Source organism: Leucoraja erinacea, unplaced genomic scaffold (genome assembly GCF_028641065.1).
Source record: "Leucoraja erinacea ecotype New England unplaced genomic scaffold, Leri_hhj_1 Leri_330S, whole genome shotgun sequence".
In the NCBI taxonomy this organism is placed as follows: Eukaryota; Metazoa; Chordata; class Chondrichthyes; order Rajiformes; family Rajidae; genus Leucoraja; species Leucoraja erinaceus.
The window spans coordinates 102,039-124,163 of record NW_026576231.1 but is presented as its reverse complement, the minus strand read 5'-3'; the positions used below and the strand labels follow the sequence as shown (position 1 = coordinate 124,163).

Genomic DNA, 22,125 nt, shown 5'->3' with positions numbered 1-22,125 from the left:
GGAGCTGACTCTGTTTATTGTTACTGCATTCCTAGCATCATGATGGATAATTAAGAGATAGCGTACACTGTTCCACATTAAACACTCAACAATGTAATAATATAGGCATGTTGTTCATTCATTGAATCAGCCTGAAGAAGGATCCCGACCTGAACGCCACCTGTCCATTCCTTCCATAAATGCTGCCTGACCCACTAAGTTAGTCTGGCATAGAAACATAGACAGTAGGTGCAAGAGTAGAGGCCATTCGGCCCTTCGAGCCTGCACCGCCATTCAATATGATCATGGCTGATCATCCAACTCAGTATCCCATACCTGCCTTCTCTCCATACCCCCTGATCCCTTAATGAATGGATCGTTAATGAATGTGGTGATTTAAAAGAAAAGCAAAGTTCACATGACTTGTATTTCCAGTCATTCATAGAAACATAGAAATTAGGTGCAGGAGTAGGCCATTCGGCCCTTCGAGCCTGCACCACCATTCAATATGATCATGGCTGATCATTCAACTCAGTATCCCATACCTGCCTTCTCTCCATACCCCCTGAATCCTTTAGCCACAAGGGCCACATCTAACTCCCTCTTAAATATCGCCAATGAACTGTGTGGCCTCAACTACCTTCTGTGGCAGAGAATTCCACAGATTCACCACTCTCTGTGTGTGAAAAATGATTTTCTCATCTCGGTCCTAAAAGATTTCCCCCTTATCCTTAAACTTGTTCTGGACTTCCCCAACATCGGGAACAATCTTCCAGTCCATCCAACCCCTTAAGAATTTTGTAAGTTTCTATAAGATCCCCCCTCAATCTTCTAAATTCCAGCGAGAATCTAGCATGTTGTTCATTCATTAAATCAGCCTGAAGAAGGGTCCCGATCTGGACGTCTCCTCTCCATTCGTTCCATAAATGCTGCCTGACCCACTAAGTTACTCTGGCATTGTGCGCTTTGCTCAAGATTCCCGCATCAGCAGTTCCTTGCACAAATTCAAGCAACTGTCGATATCGCTCGAAAACTCTCCACAATACTCCTTCAAACCTACCCTCAATTATACATTTGGCCACCAAAACATTTTTTTGTGAAGCTCCATGTCAGATGCTGTTTGATCTACTTCGGCAGGGCCTTGGGAAGAATTGTATAAAGCAGAGCTGTTGAGTGTTGGGAGCTGCAAACCACGGGATTGAGAATTCAACGCCACCGTGACAAGTTGTGGAAATCAGCAGTTTTTTCCCAATTCAATGCAACCAGGTCACAAGTAATCCTCGGGTGTGGAAATCTACTTGCAGGATGAATGAACTGCAGATGCTGCGTTACAAAAAAGACACACAGTGCTGGAGTAACTCAGCCGGTCAGCTCTGGAGGAGATGGATGGGTCAGGACCCTTCTTCAGGCTTTGACCAGCCCTCCTTTATTCTTTTCTCCCCCCCATCGATCAGTTTGAAGAAGGGCGCAGAGAAGATTTACAAGGACGTTGCCAGGACTAGAAGGTCTGAGCTATAGGGAGAGGTTGAGTAGGCCGATGCTCTATTCCTTGGAGCGTAGGAGGATGAGGGGTAACTTTTTCACACAAAGGGTGGTGGGTGTATGGAGCTGCCAGAGGAGGGAGTTGAGGCTGGGACTATCACAACTTTTAAGAAACAGTCCTTGGTTTGGAGGGATTATGCGGGCAGGTGGGACTAGTGCAGCTGGGACATGTAGGCCGATGTGGGCAAGTTGGGCCGAAGGGCCTGTTTCCACGCTGTATCATTCTATGTCTCTAGGGGTCTATGTCTCTGTTCAATCCATTTGGGATAGCCACTTCTAATGTTAACAGTGGTCAAGGTGTCAGATGACACTTAATAGCCTTTGTATAGTTTCCTCTTTGAGCTGCACCATAGCGGGATAGGCAAAACCAGAAGGGTCCCAACTTGTAACGTCACCGACCCATGGTCTCCCGAGATGCTGCTTGACTCGCTGAGTTACTCCAACACTTGGTGGCTTTTTAAAAAATCATGACTTGCTCTGGCTGTTGAAGGACACAGACGGAACAAGCAGAACATGGGGCTTTCATCTACCTGGATTTCATGATCCCAATTGAAGTGACCGACAATCTTTTCCGCACGAAGAAGCTGATGATGGCAATTTGCAGCTCACCAAAGCTCCTTGAGGAATCCAGGTTACTCACAATCAGGTGGTGACCTATTTGAGAGAGAATGCAACAACAAACACCATACTCAACTGAAAGCCCAAACACTGCGGAGAGAAAGGGAGAGGAGGGGAGAGGGGGGGAGAGGAGGGGAGAGGAGGGGAGGAGGGGAGAGGAGGGGAGAGGAGGGGGGAGGAGGGGGGGAGGAGGGGGGAGAGGGGGGAGAGGAGGGGGGAGAGGGGGGGAGGAGGGGGGGGGAGAGGGGGGAGAGGAGGGGGGAGAGGGGGGAGAGGAGGGGGGAGAGGGGGGAGAGGGGGGAGAGGGGGGGAGAAAGGGGGGAGGGGGGGGAGAGAAAGGGGGAGAGGGGGGAGAGAAAGGGGGAGAGGGGGAGAGAAGGGGGAGAGGGGAGAGAAAGGGGGAGAGGGGAGGAGAAAGGGGGAGAGGGGAGAGAAAGGGGGAGAGGGGAGAGAAAGGGGGAGAGGGGAGAGAAAGGGGGAGAGGGGAGAGAAAGGGGGAGAGAGGGGAGAGAAAGGGGGAGAGGGGAGAGAAAGGGGGAGAGGGGAGAGAAAGGGGGAGAGGGGAGAGAAAGGGGGAGAGGGGAGGAGAGAAGGGGGAGAGGGGAGAGAGAAAGGGGGAGAGGGGAGAGAAAGGGGGAGAGGGGGAGAGAAAGGGGGAGGAAGTGGGAGAGAGGGGGGGCGGGGGGGAGGCGGAGGGGCGGAGAGGGGGGAGAAAGGGGGAGAGGGGAGAGAGAAAGGGGAGAGGAGGGAGAGAAAGGGGGGAGAGGGGAGAGAGAAGGGGGGGGAGAGGGGGAGAGAAAGGGGGAGAGGGGAGAGAAAAGGGGGAGAGGGGAGAGAAGGGGAGAGGGGGAGAGGGGAGAGAGAAAGTGGGAGAGAGAAGGGAGAACGAAGAGGAGATGGGGGGGGGAGGGAGGGCAGAGGGGAGGGAGAAGGGAGAGAGAGGAGAGAGAGAATAGGGAGAGGGAAAGAGAGGGGAGAGAAAGGGGGAGAGGGGGAGTGAGAAAGGGGGGGAGAGGGGAGAGAAAGGGGGAGAGGGGAGAGAAAGGGGGAGAGGGGGAGAGAAAGGGGGAGCAAGGGGGAGAGAGGGTTAAAGGGGAGAGAGAGAGGGGGAGAGGGGAGAGAGAGGGGGAGAGGGGAGAGAGAGGGGAGAGGGGGAGAGAGAGGGGGAGAGAGAGGGGGAGAGGGGAGAGGAGTGAGAGAGAGGGGAGAGGGGGGGGAGGGGAGAGAGAGGAAGAGAGAGGAGAGAGAGGGGGGGGGGAGGGGAGGAAGAGAGAGAGAGAGAGAGGGGAGGGAGAGGGGGAGAGGGGGAGAGGGGGGGGGGGGAGAGGGGGGGAGGGGGGAGGGGGGGAGAGGGGGAGAGGGGGAGAGGGGGAGAGTGAAAGTGGGGCAGGGGCTTTAGATACAGGGGACAGGGGAAAAGATATAGCTTCATTACCTGATTTGGTTACCTCCTTATGTTTTCCCACGTGATTCTCTTTTGTTTCTCCGCTCAGCTCTTCTGGAATTTCGGTCGCCTGCTCATTTGCTTCTTCGATGACCTTATCGTCCTCCTTTACCTCAGCCTTGAACACAGACGAAAGGGAACTCATGAGAAAAATAGGTTTAGTTTCACCAACACTTTCAACAATGAACCATTCTACATTTTCTTGGTCATTTGTCTTTTTCACACCTTACCCTTCCATATCTCTAGTTTCCCCCTCCCCTGGCTCTCAGTCTGAAGAAGGGTCTCGACCCGAAACGTCACCCATTCCTTTGTTCCAGAGATGCTGTCTGTCCTACTGAGTTACTCCGTCGTTTTGTGTCTATCTTGGCGGGGAATGGTTCCAAATAGTGTTTAGTTTAGAGATACAGCATGGAAACAGGCCCTTCGGCCCACCAAATTGTTACTTAATTGAGTTTTATATTGGGATGGTTTGATTCATTGATTGAAAGATATAGCATAACAGCCCTTTGGCCCACCGAGTCCATCGATCATCGATTCAAGAATAAGGGATAAGCCATTTAGAACGGAGACAAGGAAACTTTTTCTCACAGAGAGTTGTGAGTCCGTGGAATTCGCTGCCTCAGAGGGCGGTGGAGTTCGGTTCTCTGGATACTTTCAAGAGAGAGTTAGGTAGGGCTCTTAAAAGATAGTGGAGTCAGGGCATATGGGGAGAAGGAACTGGGGTACTGTGATTGGGGATGATCAGCCATGATCACATTAAATCGCGGTGCTGGCTCGAAGGGCCGAATGGCCTACTCTTGTATGTATTGGAGGAAGGGATAAAAATAGGTGGGAAATATGCTAGAAAGATGGAGAGCAAGGGTGGGGTGAAATCAGAGATCTCTTTTCCTTTGATGAGGCACTCCAGTGGTACCTGACTAGCAGGCCAGATGTAAATGAGGCCTCTGGAATTTAGAGTAAGTTTAGTTAAGTTTAGATATACAGCGCGGAAACGGGCCCTTCAGCCCACGGAGTCCGTGCCAGCCAGCAATCCCCGCTCACTAACGCTAACCTAAACTCACTAGGGACATATTACCATTATATCAAGGCAAATAACCTACAAACCTGTATGCCTTTGGAGCGTGGGAGGAAACTGAAGATCCCGGAGAAAGCCCACACAGGTAACGTGGAGAACGTGCAAACTCTGTACAGACAAGCACTCGTAGTCAGGAACGAACCGGGGCCTCTGGCACTGTAACGGGCTCGTCAAGACGCCCGCTCGTGCACATTGCGCACGCATAGAAACATAGACAATAGATGCAGGAGTAGAGGCCATTCGGCCCTTCGAGCCTGCACCGCCATTCAATATGATCATGGCTGATCATCCAACTCAGTATCCCGTACCTGCCTTCTCTCCATACCCCCTGATCCCTTTAGCCACAAGGGCCACATCTAACTACCTCTTAAATATAGCCAATGAACTGGCCTCAACTACTATACCTTCTGTGGCAGAGAATTCCACAGATTCACCACTCTCTGTGTGAAAAGAAAAAATGTTTTTCTCATCTCGGTCCTAAAAGATTTCCCCCTTATCCTTAAACTGTGACCACTTGTTCTGGACTTCCCCAACATCGGGAACAATCTTCCTGCATCTAGCCTGTCCAACCCCTTAAGAATTTTGCACGTTTCTATAAGATCCCCCCTCAATCTTCTAAATTCTAGCGAGTACAAGCCGAGTCTATCCAGTCTTTCTTCATATGAAAGTCCTGAATCTTTCTTCATATGAAAGCGTGGTGACGTAGGCAGCGATGCGCCATCGCGCGCGGCGCCCCAGGATTTTGGGATGTACAAATTCTTCGCGTGCAAATGACACCCAAGTGGGACAGGCCCTTAAGGCAGGATCTCTACCGCTGCCTCTGCCACTGAGTCGCCAAGTGGGATCTTTGCTACCAGCACCTCCCACCACAATCAAGCCTTCACTATATAACCATATAATATAACCATATAACAATTACAGCACGGAAACAGGCCATCTCGACCCTTCTAGTCCGTGCCGAACACATAATCTCCCCTAGTACCATATACCTGCGCTCAGACCATAACCCTCCATTCCCTTCCCATCCATATAATTATCCAATTTATTTTTAAATGATAAAAACGAACCTGCCTCCACCACCTTCACTGGAAGCTCATTCCACACAGCTACCACTCTCTGAGTAAAGAAGTTCCCCCTCATGTTACCCCTAAACTTCAGTCCCTTAATTCTCAAGTCATGTCCCCTTGTTTGAATCTTCCCTACTCTCAGTGGGAAAAGCTTTTCCACGTCAACTCTGTCTATCCCTCTCATCATTTTAAAAACCTCTATCAAGTCCACCCTTAACCTTCTGCGCTCCAAAGAATAAAGCCCTAACTTGTTCAACCTCTCTCTGTAACTTAGTTGCTGAAACCCAGGCAACATTCTAGTAAATCTCCTCTGTACTCTCTCTATTTTGTTGACATCCTTCCTATAATTAGGCGACCAAAATTGTACACCATACTCCAGAATTGGCCTCACCAATGCCTTGTACAATTTTAACATTACATCCCCACTATTAAGGTCACAGCGGCAGAACCATGGGGTTAACTTGCTAGTCTCAAGCCACTAACCCAGGTAGTCTCAACTCTTCTCACGATAAGGCCCTCTGTCCCTGATTGCTTGTGAAAGTGCACCTAAAAGGGGGTAAATAAACAGAGAGAGGGAGATATCGATCGCTGGAGAAATTGGGATTGTCCACCGATTTATTCATATAAACTTGCCATCATTTTGAGCCACCTACCTTCTCAATTGTCTGCATTTTCAGTTCCATTCCCTCCAAGTCTCCTACACTTGCAGCCAGAGGTTCTGCCTCATTTTCATCGTTAACGTTTGATAGTGCATCGTCTGGATGCAAAATACATTATTATTAAACTTGAGCAATGCAAGGGTTAAACTGTGTGTGTGTGTGTCAGCTGAAATTGAGTCGTCAGCTAACAGCATGCTTGTCATCCAAATTAACAGCAAGCATTATGTGAAGAAGGGCCTCGACCTGAAACGTCACCCATTCCTTCTCCCCAGAGATGCTGCCTGTCCCGCTGAGTTACTCCAGCATTGTGTGTGTGTCTTTGGGGTAAACCAGCATCTGCAGTTCCTCCCTTCACTACATGCCAAGCCTTGCTTTGGAAAGCAATTCGATGTTTTGGAAAGATGCTTAGGCTAACTTAGAAGGACCGTTAAATCACGAGGCTACCCACAAGGTCACTAAGATAAACATTTGCCTTCTCAGAGATATCTGTGACCAGCTTGGCATCGGATACGACAAATAACTCACGTTTTTTGGCACTAAGGAGGATAGCTAGCCTTTAAACAGAGTCACCTATTGTCCTTAGATTAGGGTAGTGAATGTGAGGGCAAAATCACCTCTGGCCTTTGTCTAACAACGTGCCTATTTAAAACCATCCTTCAACCTTTGAATTCAACCCTGCCCATTCTCCCTTCCAACTGTACAACCCCCTACAAACTAGTCTGAAGAAGGATTCTTTTTTTCCCTTCTTTTTTGAATTTATTTTTATTAGAAGCAAACATATTACGGTAAAGTATAGTTACATATTATAGTAAAAAAAACGTTTCATATACATCAAGCATACATTATTAAACTTTTCAATTGTCGATTAATTCTGCTTCTAGTGTTTATTTATGTAGATAGAAAGGGAGAGAGAGAGAGAGAGAGAGAGAGAAAAAGAATTACAAATACCAAAAAAGATAAAAGGTGGGATTTCTTTGGAATTCTTTACACACAAGCTGGAGTAACTCAGCGGGACAGGCAGCATCTCTGGAGAGAAGGAATGGGTGATGTTTCGGGTCGTGTCTGAATAAGGGTCTCGACCCGAAAAAACTTCACCCAATCCTTCTCTCCAGAGATGCTGCCTGTCCCGCAGAGGATCAGCAATAGAAAGATAGAAACATAGAAAATAGGTGCGGGGGGAGGCCATTTGGCCCTTCGAGCCAGCACCGCCATTCATTGTGATCATGGCTGATCGTCCCGTATCAATAACCCGTTCCTGCCTTCTCCCCATATCCCTCGACTCCACTAGCCCCTAGAGCTCTATCTAACTCTCTCTTAAATCCATCTGTTAAATGATCGCAGTGAATTGCATAGAAGACTCAAGGGTCTATATGACCTACTCCTGAAGCTGTTCTTAGTGCCAGCAATATGTTCTGGGCCCGCCACATCGAAGCAATGGGTAGGAATGCACACAAATACTTCTACTTCCTTAGAAGGCTTGGGAAATTTGGCAAGTCCCCATCGACCCTCACCAACTGCTACAGATGTGCCGCTGAAAGCACTTTATTGGGATGCATCCCAGCATGGTTTGGGAACAGCTCCATCCAGCACTGGATGTAAACTAACCTTCCATCCATTGACTCCATCTACACTTGGCGTTGCCTCGGCAAGGCCACCAGCATAATCAAGGACCAGTTACACCTTCTCCCCTCTCCCCTCAGGTAAGAGGTACAGAAATATGAAAACACCTACCTCCAGATTCAGGGACATTTTCTTCCCAAGTTATCAGGCAACTGAACCGTCCTCTCACCAGCTAGAGACCAGTTCTGACCTCCCATCTACCTCATTGAAGACCTTTGAAATACCTTTGATTGGACTTGCACTAGGCATTATACCCTTTATATTGTATCTGTACACTGTGGATGGCTCGATTATAATTAGATTTGTTTATTGTCATTCAGACCTTTCGGTCTGAACGAAATTTTGTTTCCCTGCAGTCAACCATATAATTAAAAAAATGACAAAAACACACAATCAACACAAATTTAACATCCACCACAGCGAGTTCATCAAACACCTCCTCACTGTTGTGGAAGGCAAAATCTTAGTCTTAATCATGCATAGTCTTTGCACTGACTGGGTTGCAGACAAAAACATGCATCTCACTGTACCTCGGTATAAACTAATTTAAAACTAAGCTGATCCTTAACGTTGGTCTGTTTAAGAAGGAACTGCAGATGCTGCAAAATCGAAGGTAGACAAAAATGCTGGAGAAACTCAGCGGGTGAGGCAGCATCCATGGATGCTGCCTCACCCGCTGAGTTTCTCCAGCATTTTTGTCTACCTTAACATTGGTGTAATGACTTGCCTGAAAATGAATAACAAACTAAAAACTGATTTGGTATGGAAAACATGCTTACTTTCAGCACATTCTCTGGGTTGATCCCAGCCCACTCGTACACCCATCATCTCCGAATTGGAAACGTCCATTCGATCAACTTGTGGCTCTTCGCTTCTAAACTCTTTTGACCCGAGCCCAGCGGAACACATCCCTCCATTGACGTGCGACAATGGAACGGTGCTCTCTTCCGGCTGGAGACACCTGGCTGCTGAGACATCAATTTGCCCCAATGCGCAGTCTGTCCGTGAGGAGCTGCAGGATCTCCTCCTCCTCCTCCTGCTCCTCCTCCTCCTCTTCCGCAGCTTGTTTGTCACCGAGGGCATCAGCTCCTCTTGGGTTTCTGAGCCCCTTAGAGTGGAGGGTGGAGTGCCACCTTGGTTGATGTCGGCAGTCTGTTCTTCCTGCAAGTCCTGCACCTTAAAGGCACCTTTTGGATCTTGAACCTTTGACTGAGAACCGACTGGCTGTTCCGCTGCAACTGTGGCGACGTCTGAAATATCTGCCCGGGTCCCAGTCGGTGGGGAAGATTCTTCGACTGCTAACAAGGAGTCTCCATCGATTTCAGGGGCAGGCAGAGCTTTGTAACAATTGACCGAAATGCTCACCTGCTCTTCAATGCATTCTTCTGCTTCCAGCGCCACCGAGTCTTCAGTGATAATTATATCGCCGGCTGTTTTAGCATCGTGGGAGAGATTCTCGTTGGACTGGAAGTCAATTCCCCTATTTTTAAATTCACAATTATCCAGCTCGTCCAAAGGCAAATTGAGTGAACCTCCCCCAGTGTTGAAATGTTCTATGCCAGAAGCCTCTGCACGTCGACATTCAGATTCCTGTTGGGACGTACTAGGATTCTCCACACTTACTGAGTTCTGTTCTTGTCGCAGCTGCAACTTCAAAGATAGATTGGGTTTATTTTTACACATCGTCGACCCAGGAACAGCCGAACTTCCAGCTTCAGACACACTGATTGGCAACTTAGCATCATCCCCAGCGATGGAGGACCCAGGTGCGTTTGTATCTTCATCTTCAAGTTTGAACACTGCTGATTTCCAAGGGGTTTGCTTGTCATCTTCAGGATCGGTCTCCTCTGGAGGAGGAATGATTAATTTAGCATCTTCAGGCCCAGAGATGGCCCTCTCTGAATGAAATGACCCTCTATCGTCAAGCTCAGGGAACATTGACCTGGGACAGTCCAATTCTGCAGCTTCAAGCCTCGGGGCAATACACCCTGCGTGGTTTGCCCCTTCCTCTTCAGGCTTGGAGACGGGCAATCCATGCTGAGGTTTCCTTTCAGCTTCAGTCTTGGAGATGATCGACTCAGGAAGGTTTGACCGTCCAGCTTCAGGCCCACAAATGGGCACCCCCGCGCAGTTTAATTCTTCGCCGTCAGCCGCAAAGATCACCGACCCTGGCTGGTCTGTCCCTCCGCCTTTCGGCTTGCTCTCGGGATGGGATTTCCTCTCACCTTCAGGCTCGGAGGCTGCCGACTCCAGAAGGTTTGACTCTTTGGCTCCGAGCTCCGAGATGGCCAGATCAGGCTCGGAGATGACGGATTCAAGCACGTTTGTTTGTGGTGTCTCTGCCTCGAGGACGTGCGGACCAAGGTCGGTTGGCCCATTTGCTTCATGCTCGGATGTACACGGCTCGGGCATGTTTGTCTTTGCCACCTGCGCTGCTACAGTTACCCCATTGCCTGTAGATTCCATCTCCAGAAGCCCTTCGCTTCCAGAGGGTGTGGAATCATCGGGTTTAGTGGGCGGTGCCACGTTGCTGTCGATCGTCCCAAATTCTCCAGCGTCCTGTGCGCATTCACCCATGAGTTCCCGATTTCCTGTTGTTCCACTCAACTCGCAGCTCTCCCCATTATTACCATTGCTACGCAAAATTGGCTTCTCCTCCTCCACATTCTTTGGCTCCTTTACAAAGACATCAGTAATCTCACCCTGTTTGGAGCCCGGGGGCAGATATGCAGAACCTTCCACATGTGTTCTGTCCCCGTGGCCTTCGGGTGCAGGAAGCATTTCCGCACAGCACTCGCTCTCCATTGCCTCCGCCTTCTCTTCCTGTTTTCCAGACTCTTATTTTGCACACAGATGTCCAGACACCACAGATTTCTAATCCTTCGTCTACTCGACGCAGTCTTGAAGCGGAACCCGTTGGGAGATCTTTGCGACGGGGTTCTGCCGAAGGAACTCTCTGAAAATCTTAGCTTTAGACCACACAGACGAAGAAACGCACCTCAAAGTGCATTCAGACTCCCACTGATGATTCGTTACCTCGCTGCATGCTTGCCCAATTTTTCTGGCCAAATCTTTGCTCAGCCTGCAGGCTACGTCCACCGATTACACGCTCCAGGGACCCGGGCCGCACCCAGTTCCTGGGCCAATCGGCGCCGCAATAAACCGTGCGACACTAAGACCCAGTTGATCCTGCGTTGCATGCAACGCTGCCACTTGTCACTTCTCATCAGGCAGTCAACATTCGCTCCGACAAAAGGGATTTTTTTTTGCAATTTAAAACAAACATTTAGGTTCGAGCCACAATGTAGTTTACGAAGGGGCGATCATAAATTTACACCAGGCACCGCACTTTTAATCTGTTCTTTACTTCTCTCACTCTACCGGGATGGGGCAGAACGTTGACCTAGTATGTCAATAGACAATAGACAAATAGGCAGCAGAGGTTATGTAACGCCCTCCAGGCGAAGTGGCCAGCTGTTGTCGAGGGCCGTGAGATCCACCCCACCACCAGGGCAGTGCTGGCTCGAAGGGCCGAATGGCCTACTCCTGCACCTATTGTCTATTGCCTTGAAGCGGCTCCGTACAGGGGTCGGCCGGTTCAACGCCAACATGCATGGCTGGGGGCTGCGTCCATCAGCAGCCTGCGTGTGTGTGGAGCAGACCAGCAAACAGCACGGCAGCACGTCATTTTCAACTGCACTGTCCTCCGCCCCCTGGTGGAGGGGTAGACCTCAGAGCCCTCGCCAACAGCACATTGAACTGGCCACAGCGCCTGGAGGCCGTTACATAACCTCTGCTGCCTCAAACGCACAGCGGTGGCGGCTCCTGATAGTCTCATCAATGCCATTCACAGAAACATAGAAAATAGGTGCAGGAGTAGACCATTCGGCCCTTCCAGCCTGCACCGCCATTCGATATGATCATGGCTGATCATCCAACTCAGTATCCCATCCCTGCCTTCTCTCCATACCCCCTGGTCCCTTTAGCCACAAAGGCCACATCTAACTCTCTAGAATTTAGGAGATTGAGAGGGGATCTTATAGAAACTTACAAAATTCTTAAGGGGTTGGACAGGCTAGATGCAGGAAGATTGCTCCCGATGTTGGGGAAGTCCAGGACAAGGGGTCACAGCTTAAGGATAAGGGGGAAATCCTTTAAAACCGAGATGAGAAGAACTTTTTTCACACAGAGAGTGGTGAATCTCTGGAACTCTCTGCTGCAGAGGGTAGTCGAGGCCAGTTCATTGGCTATATTTAAGAGGGAGTTAGATGTGGCTTTGTGGCTAAGGAGATCAAAGGGTATGGAGAGAAGGCAGGTACGGGATACTGAGTTGGATGATCAGCCATGATCATATTGAATGGCGGTGCAGGCTCGAAGGGCCGAATGGCCTACTCCTGCACCTAATTTCTATGTCTATGTTTCTATGTAACTCCCTCTTAAATATAGCCAATGAACTGGCCTCCACAGATTCACCACTCTCTGTGTAAAAAATGATTTTCTCATCTCGGCCCTAAAAGACTTCCCTCTTATCCTTAAACTGTGACCCCTAGTTCTGGACTTCCCCAACATCGGGAACAATCTTCCTTCACTCTCTCCCCCTTCAGGTAGCCTTCCAATGAAGGAAGGACGGTCAAGCAGGGTAAATAAGGGGGTATCGAAGCCTGGAGGGTGGGGCTGAGGGCAAATGGGATGACAGATCTTGGCTTTAACATACGAACGGAGACAGAAGCATGTCAAGACAGTGGGCCAAATGAATTGGCTTCAGAAAGATTGGCCTCCCCGTTGGTTTGCAACCTTGTTGTGGTCGGGGAGCTTGTGTGTCTCAGTGACCCCTAGAGCTATGCCAGCGGGAGATTCGCCTCCTGTTAGGGTCTCCCATGCTGGACAGGTCGAAGACAAACAGTGATCCACTGGTCCTCCAGGTTGGAGGTTGAGCACAACGCCAACAACCCCAGTCTCGTAAAACAAATATGTTACGGAAACAGCAACTGAAGGATTCTACACTACTGAGTGGAGGACCTCCGTTGCTGCCCTACATGCCAGGAGGCATCATAGGCAGTAAGTAAGTAAAGATTGGCAGGTACTTCAACTCAAGTAGGACAGTTACATATGGGATACTGATAGTCAAGGTGCAAACTTCCATGCCCGCCCCTCCGTTGGAAGATTGGTGCTCAGACGATTAGGATTTATGGGGTATGGAACTGAATCTTCGACAGGATGCACAGAAACCTATTATCTGTCTTAAATATATTTTATGAATAAACATTCACCGATGTAAGGGCTGGGGAATTCCAAAGGTCTTTCCCCAACTTTTTGTTTTTCTTTCCCTTTATTCGTGAGCTTGGAATTTTTTTTTTTTTTTTTTTTTAATGGGCAAAATGTGTTTTAAACTTATTTAACTTATCAACCAACCTGACCTCCCGGTGGCTCAACACTTCAACTCCCCCTCCCACTCCGTATCCAACCTCTCTGTCCTGGGTCACCTCCATTGCCAGAGCGAGCAACACCGGAAATTGGAGGAACAGCACCTCATATTCCGCTTGGGGAGTCTGCATCCTGGGGGCATGAACATTGAATTCATCCAATTTTGTTAGTCCTTCCTGTCTCCTCCCCTTCCTCAGCCCTCCTGCTGTCTCCTCCCATCCCCCAGCCTTCGGGCTCCTCCTCCTCCTCTTTCCTTTCTTCTCCCCCCCATCAGTTTGAAGAAGGGTTTCGGCCCGAGACATAGAAATTAGGTGCAGGAGTAGGCCATTCGGCCCTTCGAGCCTGCACCGCCATTCAATATGATCATGGCTGATCATCCAACTCAGTATCCCGTACCTGCCTTCTCTCCATACCCCCTGATCCCCTTAGCCACAAGGGCCACATCTAACTCCCTCTTAAATATAGCCATGTTCTTTTATTCAATAAGCTGATGGCTGTCATTTTGTCCTTCCCTGGTAAGCCATGGAGACGTTGCCCATTTCCTTCGCTCCATAGATGCTGCTGCACCCGCTGAGTTTCTCCAGCTTTTTTGTGTACCTTTGAGTTTTTTACTTCACTGTTACTACATGCGAAATATGAACAGAAGAGGCCATGGGACCTTGAGAGCCTCCTCCACTGATCAATAACACCTCAAATTTCCTTTGCAGTTCCTATCTCTCAATTCCCATAAGATCCAGAATTCTCCCTCTGTCTTGAATGAACTGACAAGTCTCCAGGGGCGTATCGGGTAGAGATTCACCATGATCTGCGTGAAGAGATTTTATCATTAGATCTTTGGTTCTAGATTCCTCAGCCAGGTAAAACATTATCCTTTTGGTCTCACCTTTAAAAATGTATCTACAAAAGTATCTATAAAAAGCAGTCTTCCAATATTTTTTGAGAGGGCGATAAATTCTTGATAATGCATAAGGGGCAAAAGCTTACCAGGGAAGGACAAAATGACAGCCATCAGCTTATTGAATAAAAGAACATGCTTGGCAAACCAGATGGTTTATACCTGTGACTAATTTGTTCCTCTGCAAGATTCAAGAGATTCAAGATTCTATTGTCATGCGTCCCAGATAGGACAATAAAATTCTTGCTTTGCTTCAGCACAACGGAATATCGAAGGCATGAATACAGAACATATCAGTGCGTCCATCTCTGATTAGAAACATAGGCATAGAAACATAGCAGGTAGTCACAAATGCTGGAGAAACTCAGTGGGTAAGGTAGCATCTATGGAGCGAAGGAAATAGGCAACGTTTCGGGTCGAAATCCTTCTTCAGTCCCCTCACCCGTTGAGTTTTTCCAGCATTTTTGTCTACCTTCGATTTTCCAGCATCTGCAGTTCCTTCTTAAACATAGAAACATAGCATGTTGGCCTTCATAACAAGAGGAGTTGAGTATAGGAGCAAAGAGGTCCTTCTGCAGTTTTGGTCCCCTAATTTGAGGAAGGACATCCTTGCTATTGAGGGAATGCAGCGTAGGTTTACAAGGTTAATTCCCAGAATGGCGGGGCTATCATATGTGAGAGAATGGAGGGGCTGGGCTTGTATACTCTGGAGTTTAGAAGGATAAGAGGGGATCATTGAAATTAAGGGTTTGGACACGCTAGAGGCGTGAAACATGTTCCTGATGTTGGGGGAGTCCAGAACCAGGGGCCACAGTTTAAGAATAAGGGGTAAGCCATTTAGAACGGAGATGAGGAAACACTTTTTCCACACAGAGTTGTAAGTCCACAGAATTCTCTGCCTCAGAGGGCGGTGGAGGCCGGTTCTCTGGATACTTTCAAGAGAGAGCTAGATAGGGCTCTTAAAGATAGCGGAGTCAGGGGATATGGGGAGAAGGCAGGAACGGGGTACTGATTGTGGATGATCAGCCATGATCACATTGAATGGCGGTTCTGGCTCAAAGGGCCGAATGGCCTGCTCCAGCACCTGTTGTCTAAAATACTGTAGGTCGAAAGGAACTGCAGATGCTGGTTTAAATCGAAGATGGACACAAAATACCGGAGTAGCTCAGCGGGACAGGCAGCATCTCTGGAGAGGAGGAATGGGTGACATAGAAACATAGAAATTAGGTGCAGGAGTAGGCCATTCGGCCCTTCGAGCCTGCACCGCCATTCAATATGATCATGGCTGATCATCCAACTCCGTATCCCGTACCTGCCTTCTCTCCATACCCCCTGATCCCCTTAGCCCACAAGGGCCACATCTAACTCCCTCTTAAATATAGCCAATGAACTGGCCTCAACTACCCTCTGTGGCAGAGAGTTCCAGAGATTCACCACTCTCTGTGTGAAAAAAGTTCTTCTCATCTCGGTTTTAAAGGATTTCCCCCTTATCCTTAAGCTGTGACCCCTTGTCCTGGACTTCCCCAACATCGGGAACAATCTTCCTGCATCTAGACGTTTCGGGTCGAGACCCTCCTTCAGAAAATAGGTGCAGGAGTAGAAGAGACTTGGGAGAGAAAGGCGAGCAAACTGAAAATGTTCAGCAAGTTACAATTGTGATATTGAAAACCTTCAGTCCTTACCCGATTTATGATTTTTACTCCTGAAATTCCAAGTTTTGATTAGAGATGTACTTTTGCCAACAGTATCCAGGGACTTCCTGTTGGCGGCTGTGGTCCCAGTCGCCCTGGGGGAGGCCGCAGGCCCAGTCACCCTGGGGGAGTCGGCAGATCCATGCACTCTGGGGGAATCGGCAGATCCATGCACCCTGGGGGAGGCTGCAGGCCCAGTCACCCTGGGGGAATCGGCAGGCCCAGTCTTCGTGGGGGAGGCATCTCGCAACAACTAAAATAGAAGTCACAATTCGTTGGAAATTATTTTCAATTGCAGCAACTTTTTCGTATTTAATGTACAGCACCAAACTCCCAACTCACAGGTCCCTAATCCTTGGTGATTGACAGAACAGAGAGGAGGGGAAAAAAAACATCAACTCTGTTGCTGCCTCACAGCGCCAGAGACCCGGGTTCGATCCTGACTTCGGGTGCTGTCTGTACCAAAGATCCTACAGCGAGCAAGATGGTCCACTCGACGAAAAAGACGTAGTGCGGTCATGGGCAGCTTCATGGGTAATTTTCGGCCCCATTTCCATAACCGGCTTCCGTCTCCGCACCAAAGATCCCATAGGATAATAGGTGGAGACGGGAGCCGGTTACGGAAACATCCTCGTAAAAATAAAAGTTATTTGGTAAAAATCTTCTCCTCATTTTTAATTTATTAACACAAACTGTTCCCCCGCAACGTTGATTACACTGCGGGTCGGGTCGGGTTACTGAAATGGATGAATAAAAGGCTCACTTTCTGCTCCGTTGCGTACTACACATCAGCCCATTGCATTTAGCAGGAGTGGTCCATCTTGCTCCGCTATAGGATCTTTGGTCTGTACAGAGTTTTACGTTCTCCCCGTGAGAGTCCTCCGGGCGCTCTGGTTTCCTCCCATATTCCAAAGACGTACGGGTTTGCAGGTTAATTGGCTTCGGTAAAAATTGTGTGTATGATAGTGTTCGTGTACGGGATGATTGCTGGTCTGTGCGGACTCGGCGGGCCGAAGGGCCCAATTCCACGCTCTATCAGTAAAAGTCTAAATTCATTGCAATTTATTTTAAATTGAACGTATTTCTCCAATTTATGTATAGCATCAAACTCCCAAATATCTAAGGTTCCTAATCCTTGGCAATGGACAGAACAGAAGGGTGGGGGGGGGGGGGAGAAATCACCAGCTCCTCTTTGGAATATAGCAAGCTTTTGCTTGAAAGGAAGATCCCAGTATTAATGAATGAATGAATGAATAATGGCCAATTATTCACATACAAGGGATTTGCCTTGGTGCTCTGTCCACAAGTAACAACGACATACAGTGACAGTCAGGAATATCACATAAAACATTAATAATAAAACATTATTGATTAAACATAGGAGACCACACAATTTCTTTGAACTACTCATTACCTGGTGGAGGAGTTGGATGGGAGTCAGTAAATTAGATGGAGGCGCTAGCTTGGCGATCGCTTCGCCCAACACCTCCGCTCGGTTCGCAATAATCAACCTGATCTCCCGGTGGCTCAGCACTTCAACTCCCCCTCCCATTCCCAATCCGACCTTTCTGTCCTGGGCCTCCTCCATGGCCAGAGTGAGGACCACCGTAAATTGGAGGAGCAGCACCTCATATTTCGCTTGGGTAGTTTACACCCCAGCAATTGTCTAAATGCAAGTAGTCCAACAGACAAGCAAGTAACCACAGATTTGGGGTAATATTATCCGTCTCACTTTTGTTTCTGAGGCTTTGGCTTTCAATTGCTCCTCAGCTCCGATGACGATTTTCCAAATCACAGTCTGGATTTCCTTCTCGGAGAAGCTCGTCTTGGAGTCTGTGCCTGTGGCAGCATCTTTTGAGACAAAGGTAAATGTGTCAGTGAAAACCTTTGCACTGAGTGGGCAAGTGCAAACCCACAACTGATGCAAGATCACAATACCACAGCAGGTCCTAAAGATCACAATATAGATCTACCACACAATTACCCACAACTGGCACCTTCTTTAATCCAGACAAAATTACGAGAGCATTGCGTGTGGCGCAAGCTTTTTGGACATACCTATGATGAGACCAAGAGCAGGCTCGGCGATTGTTTTACTGAACACCTCCACTCAGTCTGCATTAACCAACCTGATCTCCCGGTGGCTCAGCACTTCAACTCCCCCTCCCATTCCCAAACCGACCTTTCTGTTCTGTTCTGGCCTCCTCCATTGTCAAGAGTGAGGCCTGGCGCACAAATTGGAGGAACAGCACCTCATATTTCGCTTGGGTAGTTTACACCCCAGTGGTATGAACGTTGACTTCTCTAACTTCAGATAGCTCTTGCTTTCTATCTCCATCCCCTTCCCAGTTCTTCTCCCACCAGTCTTACTGTCTCAGATTACATTCTATCTTTGTCCCGCCACCTCCCTTGACATGCGTCTGAAGAAGGGTCTCGACCCGAAATGTCGCCCATTCCTACTCTCCAGAGAAGCTGCCTCGCCCGCTCAGTTACTCCAGCATTTTGTGTTTACCTCTTTTGAGACATGGCTTCGTCCTTAAAGAGTTCATTGTATACTTCTTTGTTAATTGTTAATTCTTTATCTAGAGCTTTAGAGACATGAAAGGGATCTAATTAGTGTGTCGGAGGTGTATTGTTGGATCTTTATCATTGTTTAATTTATGAATTGAACAATTATTATACAGTGTCCTCCATAACATTTGCGATAAAGACCCATCATAAAGTCCCAGCACCTCCCGCTGCTGAAAGACTCATCCATGCCTTCATCTCCTCCCGACTGGACTACTGCAACTCACTTCTCCTTGGCATCAGCTCCACCTACATCAACCGACTCCAACTGGTCCAGAACGCAGCCGCCCGACTCATCACCCACACCAAATCCTGGCATCACATCACTCCAGTCCTCAAACAACTTCACTGGCTTCCCATCTCCCACCGGATCACCTACAAAATCCTGGTCTTCACCTACAAAGCCCTCCACCATCTGCCCCCCCCCCCCCCCCCCCCCCCCCCCCCCCCCCCCATATCTCACTGACCTCCTCTCCCCCTACCAACCCTCACGGTCCCTCAGATCCACATCAGCCGGTCTCCTCTCCATCCACAAATCCAACCTCCGCAGTTTTGGGGACAGAGCCTTCTCCAGGGCAGCTCCCAGGCTCTGGAACTCCCTCCCCCAACTGATCCGCAATTCCTCGTCCCTCACCATCTTCCAGTCCCGCCTCAAGACCCATCTCTTCACCTCTGCCTATCCTTAGCCCCACGTCCCCCTCCCTTTTCATCTGTGCCTCATATTGTGATTTGAATTGAATTCTGTCTTTAATTTGTGTACTAGTCATGTCTCTACTATTTATTTCATTCCGCTTACATGTTTTTCCTCTACTTGCTAAATTTTTGTAAGGTGTCCTTGAGACTCTTGAAAGGCGCCCATAAATAAAATGTATTATTATTATTATCATGTATTTATTTAGCTTTGTACTGCACAATTTGAGATTCTAAATTCTAAAGACACATCCTATCTGCTCAAGTTCTAACAAATGCATCAATACTCATTCTACAGCAGGACAATGATCCCAAACATACTGCTAAAGCAACAAAGGAGTTTTTCAAAACTAAAAAATTGTCAATTCTTGAGTGGCCATGTCAACCACCGGATCTGAACCCAATTGAGCATGTCTTTTATATGCTGAAGAGAAAACTGAGGGGGACTAGCTCCCAAAACAAGCATAAGCTAAAGATGGCTGCAATACAGGCCTGGCAGAGCATCACCAGAGAAGACACCCAGCAACACAGGCAGAGACGTATATATTTTTAACGCAAAGAGAGACATATTTTTGATTTCAGTTTCCAGGGTTGTTGGGAACCTGGAATTACACTTAATCAAATCAGTCTTGATCTTAATAGCTGTTCAGTATCTTAACGTAGCCTTTCACTGAACTTCTACCGCTGCACCATCGAGAGCGTCCTTACCAACTGCATCACAGTATGGTATGGCAACTGCTCTGTCTCCGACCGGAAGGCATTGCAGAGGGTGGTGAAAATTGCCCAACGCATCACTGGTTCCACGCTCCCCTCCATTGAGTCTGTCCAAAGCAAGCGCTGTCTGCGGAGGGCGCTCAGCATCGCCAAGGACTGCTCTCACCCCAACCATGGACAGTTTACCCTCCTACCATCCGGGAGGCGCTACAGGTCTCTCCGTTGCCGAACCAGCAGGTCGAGGAACAGCTTCTTTCCGGCGGCTGTCACTCTACTAAACAACGCACCTCGGTGACTGCCAATCACCACCACCACCACCCCCCCCCCCCGTACACTTATTATTATTTATTCATATCGTTTTCTATGGCGCTCTTCAAGGGAGAAGCTAAATGCATTTCGTTGTCTCTGTACTGTACACTGATAATGACAATTAAAATTGAATCTGAATCTGAATCTGAATTTATCAATGGAAAAATCTATGGGTTTGTGAATGGACAGAACTGCACTTTACTAGAATTCTAGGAGATTTGCTTTACCCGCGTTACTTTCACTGTCCAGCTCGTTGTTGTAGGTGGCGTTTGCTGACCAAGACTCGCGCTCAGGCACGGGGCCACTGTCAGTGACACGCGGTGATTGCCGTGAAACGTCACCCTGAAATGGAACAAAGTATACTGTACAGTTACTTCAACATAATTGGACACTTTTTGTATTTTTGTAATTACACTTGCGCGACCTTTACAGGCGACTGCTGGCACCCGTGATAGGTCGCAGAAATTTTCAACGTGTTGAAAAGTCAGCGGAGACCAGAAGGACGTGAGAGGTCCCCTATGGTTGCGAGAGGTCCCCTATGGTCGTGAGAGGTCTCCAAAGAGTTGTAGTGTCTTTCTGGTAGCCGCTAAATTTCCAACATGTTGAAAATTTCGGCGACCCATCACGGGTGCCGGCAGTCGCCTGTAGATTCAGATTCAGATTCAATTCAATTTTAATTGTCATTGTCAGTGTACAGTACAGAGACAACGAAATGCATTTAGCATCTCCCTTGAAGAGCGACATAGCAAACAATTTGAATAAAAAAATAAAAAAAAAAATAATAATAATAAGTGTCCGGGGGGGGGGGGGGGGGGTGGTGATTGGCAGTCACCGAGGTACGTTGTTTAGTAGAGTGACAGCCGCCGGAAAGAAGCTGTTCCTCGACCTGCTGGTTCGGCAACGGAGAGACCTGTAGCGCCTCCCGGATGGTAGGAGGGTAAACAGTCCATGGTTGGGGTGAGAGCAGTCCTTGGCGATGCTGAGCGCCCTCCGCAGACAACGCTTGCTTTGGACAGACTCAATGGAGGGGAGCGTGGAACCGGTGATGCGTTGGGCAATTTTCACCACCCTCTGCAATGCCTTCCGGTCGGAGACAGAGCAGTTGCCATACCATACTGTGATGCAGTTGGTAAGGATGCTCTCGATGGTGCAGCGGTAGAAGTTCACCAGGATCTGAGGAGACAGATGAAAAGGTCGCGTAAGTGGGACAGGCCCTTAATGGTGTGGATTTTGCGGAGAAATTACTGCAGCTCAGCGCACAACTGGCAAAAATTTTCCCCAACGAGTCTAGAATTTCTATGCATATCTGTGAATGTAGAAGTCCTGAATCTGCTGATCACTTTCTTCCCCAACATCCAATGGCCACTGCATGGGTACAAGAATTGCCCACAATTTAAATAACGAATGTGCTCGAGCAATCGCCATCTTCTCTGGTACCTCAGTATTGCAGCCATCTACACAATTACGGACAGACTAAAATTTAAAGGCAAACGCCACAATTAATGATACACAAAATAAAGCCAAATGGCCGCTACACTTGGTTGAGTGTGTTCTCCCTAGATTAGATAAACACTGAAATAGGGGAGCACAGTTCAGTTCAAAGATACGGTATGGAAACGGGCCACCAAAACAAGCATAAGCTAAAGATGGCTGCAATACAGGCCTGGCAGAGCATCACCAGTGAAGACACTGGTGATGTCCATGGATTGCAGACTTCAAGCAGTCATTGCATGCAAAGGATATGCAACAAAATACTAAACATGCCTACTTTCACTTACATCACATTGCTGTGTCCCAAACATTATGGTGCCCTGAAATGGGGGGGGGGAC

The 22,125-nt window shown here is 48.4% G+C and overlaps 1 protein-coding gene across 1 annotated transcript in view; it reads right to left on the bottom strand.

Annotated features, from left to right (window-relative positions):
- Positions 1 to 22,125, bottom strand: part of LOC129693526 (uncharacterized) — a 54,120-nt gene that overhangs the window by 13,103 nt on the left and 18,892 nt on the right. Inside the window, exons 9-14 of the mRNA XM_055630333.1 lie at positions 20,523 to 20,637; positions 17,747 to 17,865; positions 16,006 to 16,267; positions 6,379 to 6,482; positions 3,575 to 3,701; positions 2,052 to 2,175 (exon numbers count right to left, since the gene is read on the bottom strand). Of these exons, the coding sequence (XP_055486308.1) occupies positions 2,052 to 2,175; positions 3,575 to 3,701; positions 6,379 to 6,482; positions 16,006 to 16,267; positions 17,747 to 17,865; positions 20,523 to 20,637 (851 nt within the window). The remainder of the gene's footprint in view (positions 1 to 2,051; positions 2,176 to 3,574; positions 3,702 to 6,378; positions 6,483 to 16,005; positions 16,268 to 17,746; positions 17,866 to 20,522; positions 20,638 to 22,125) is intronic.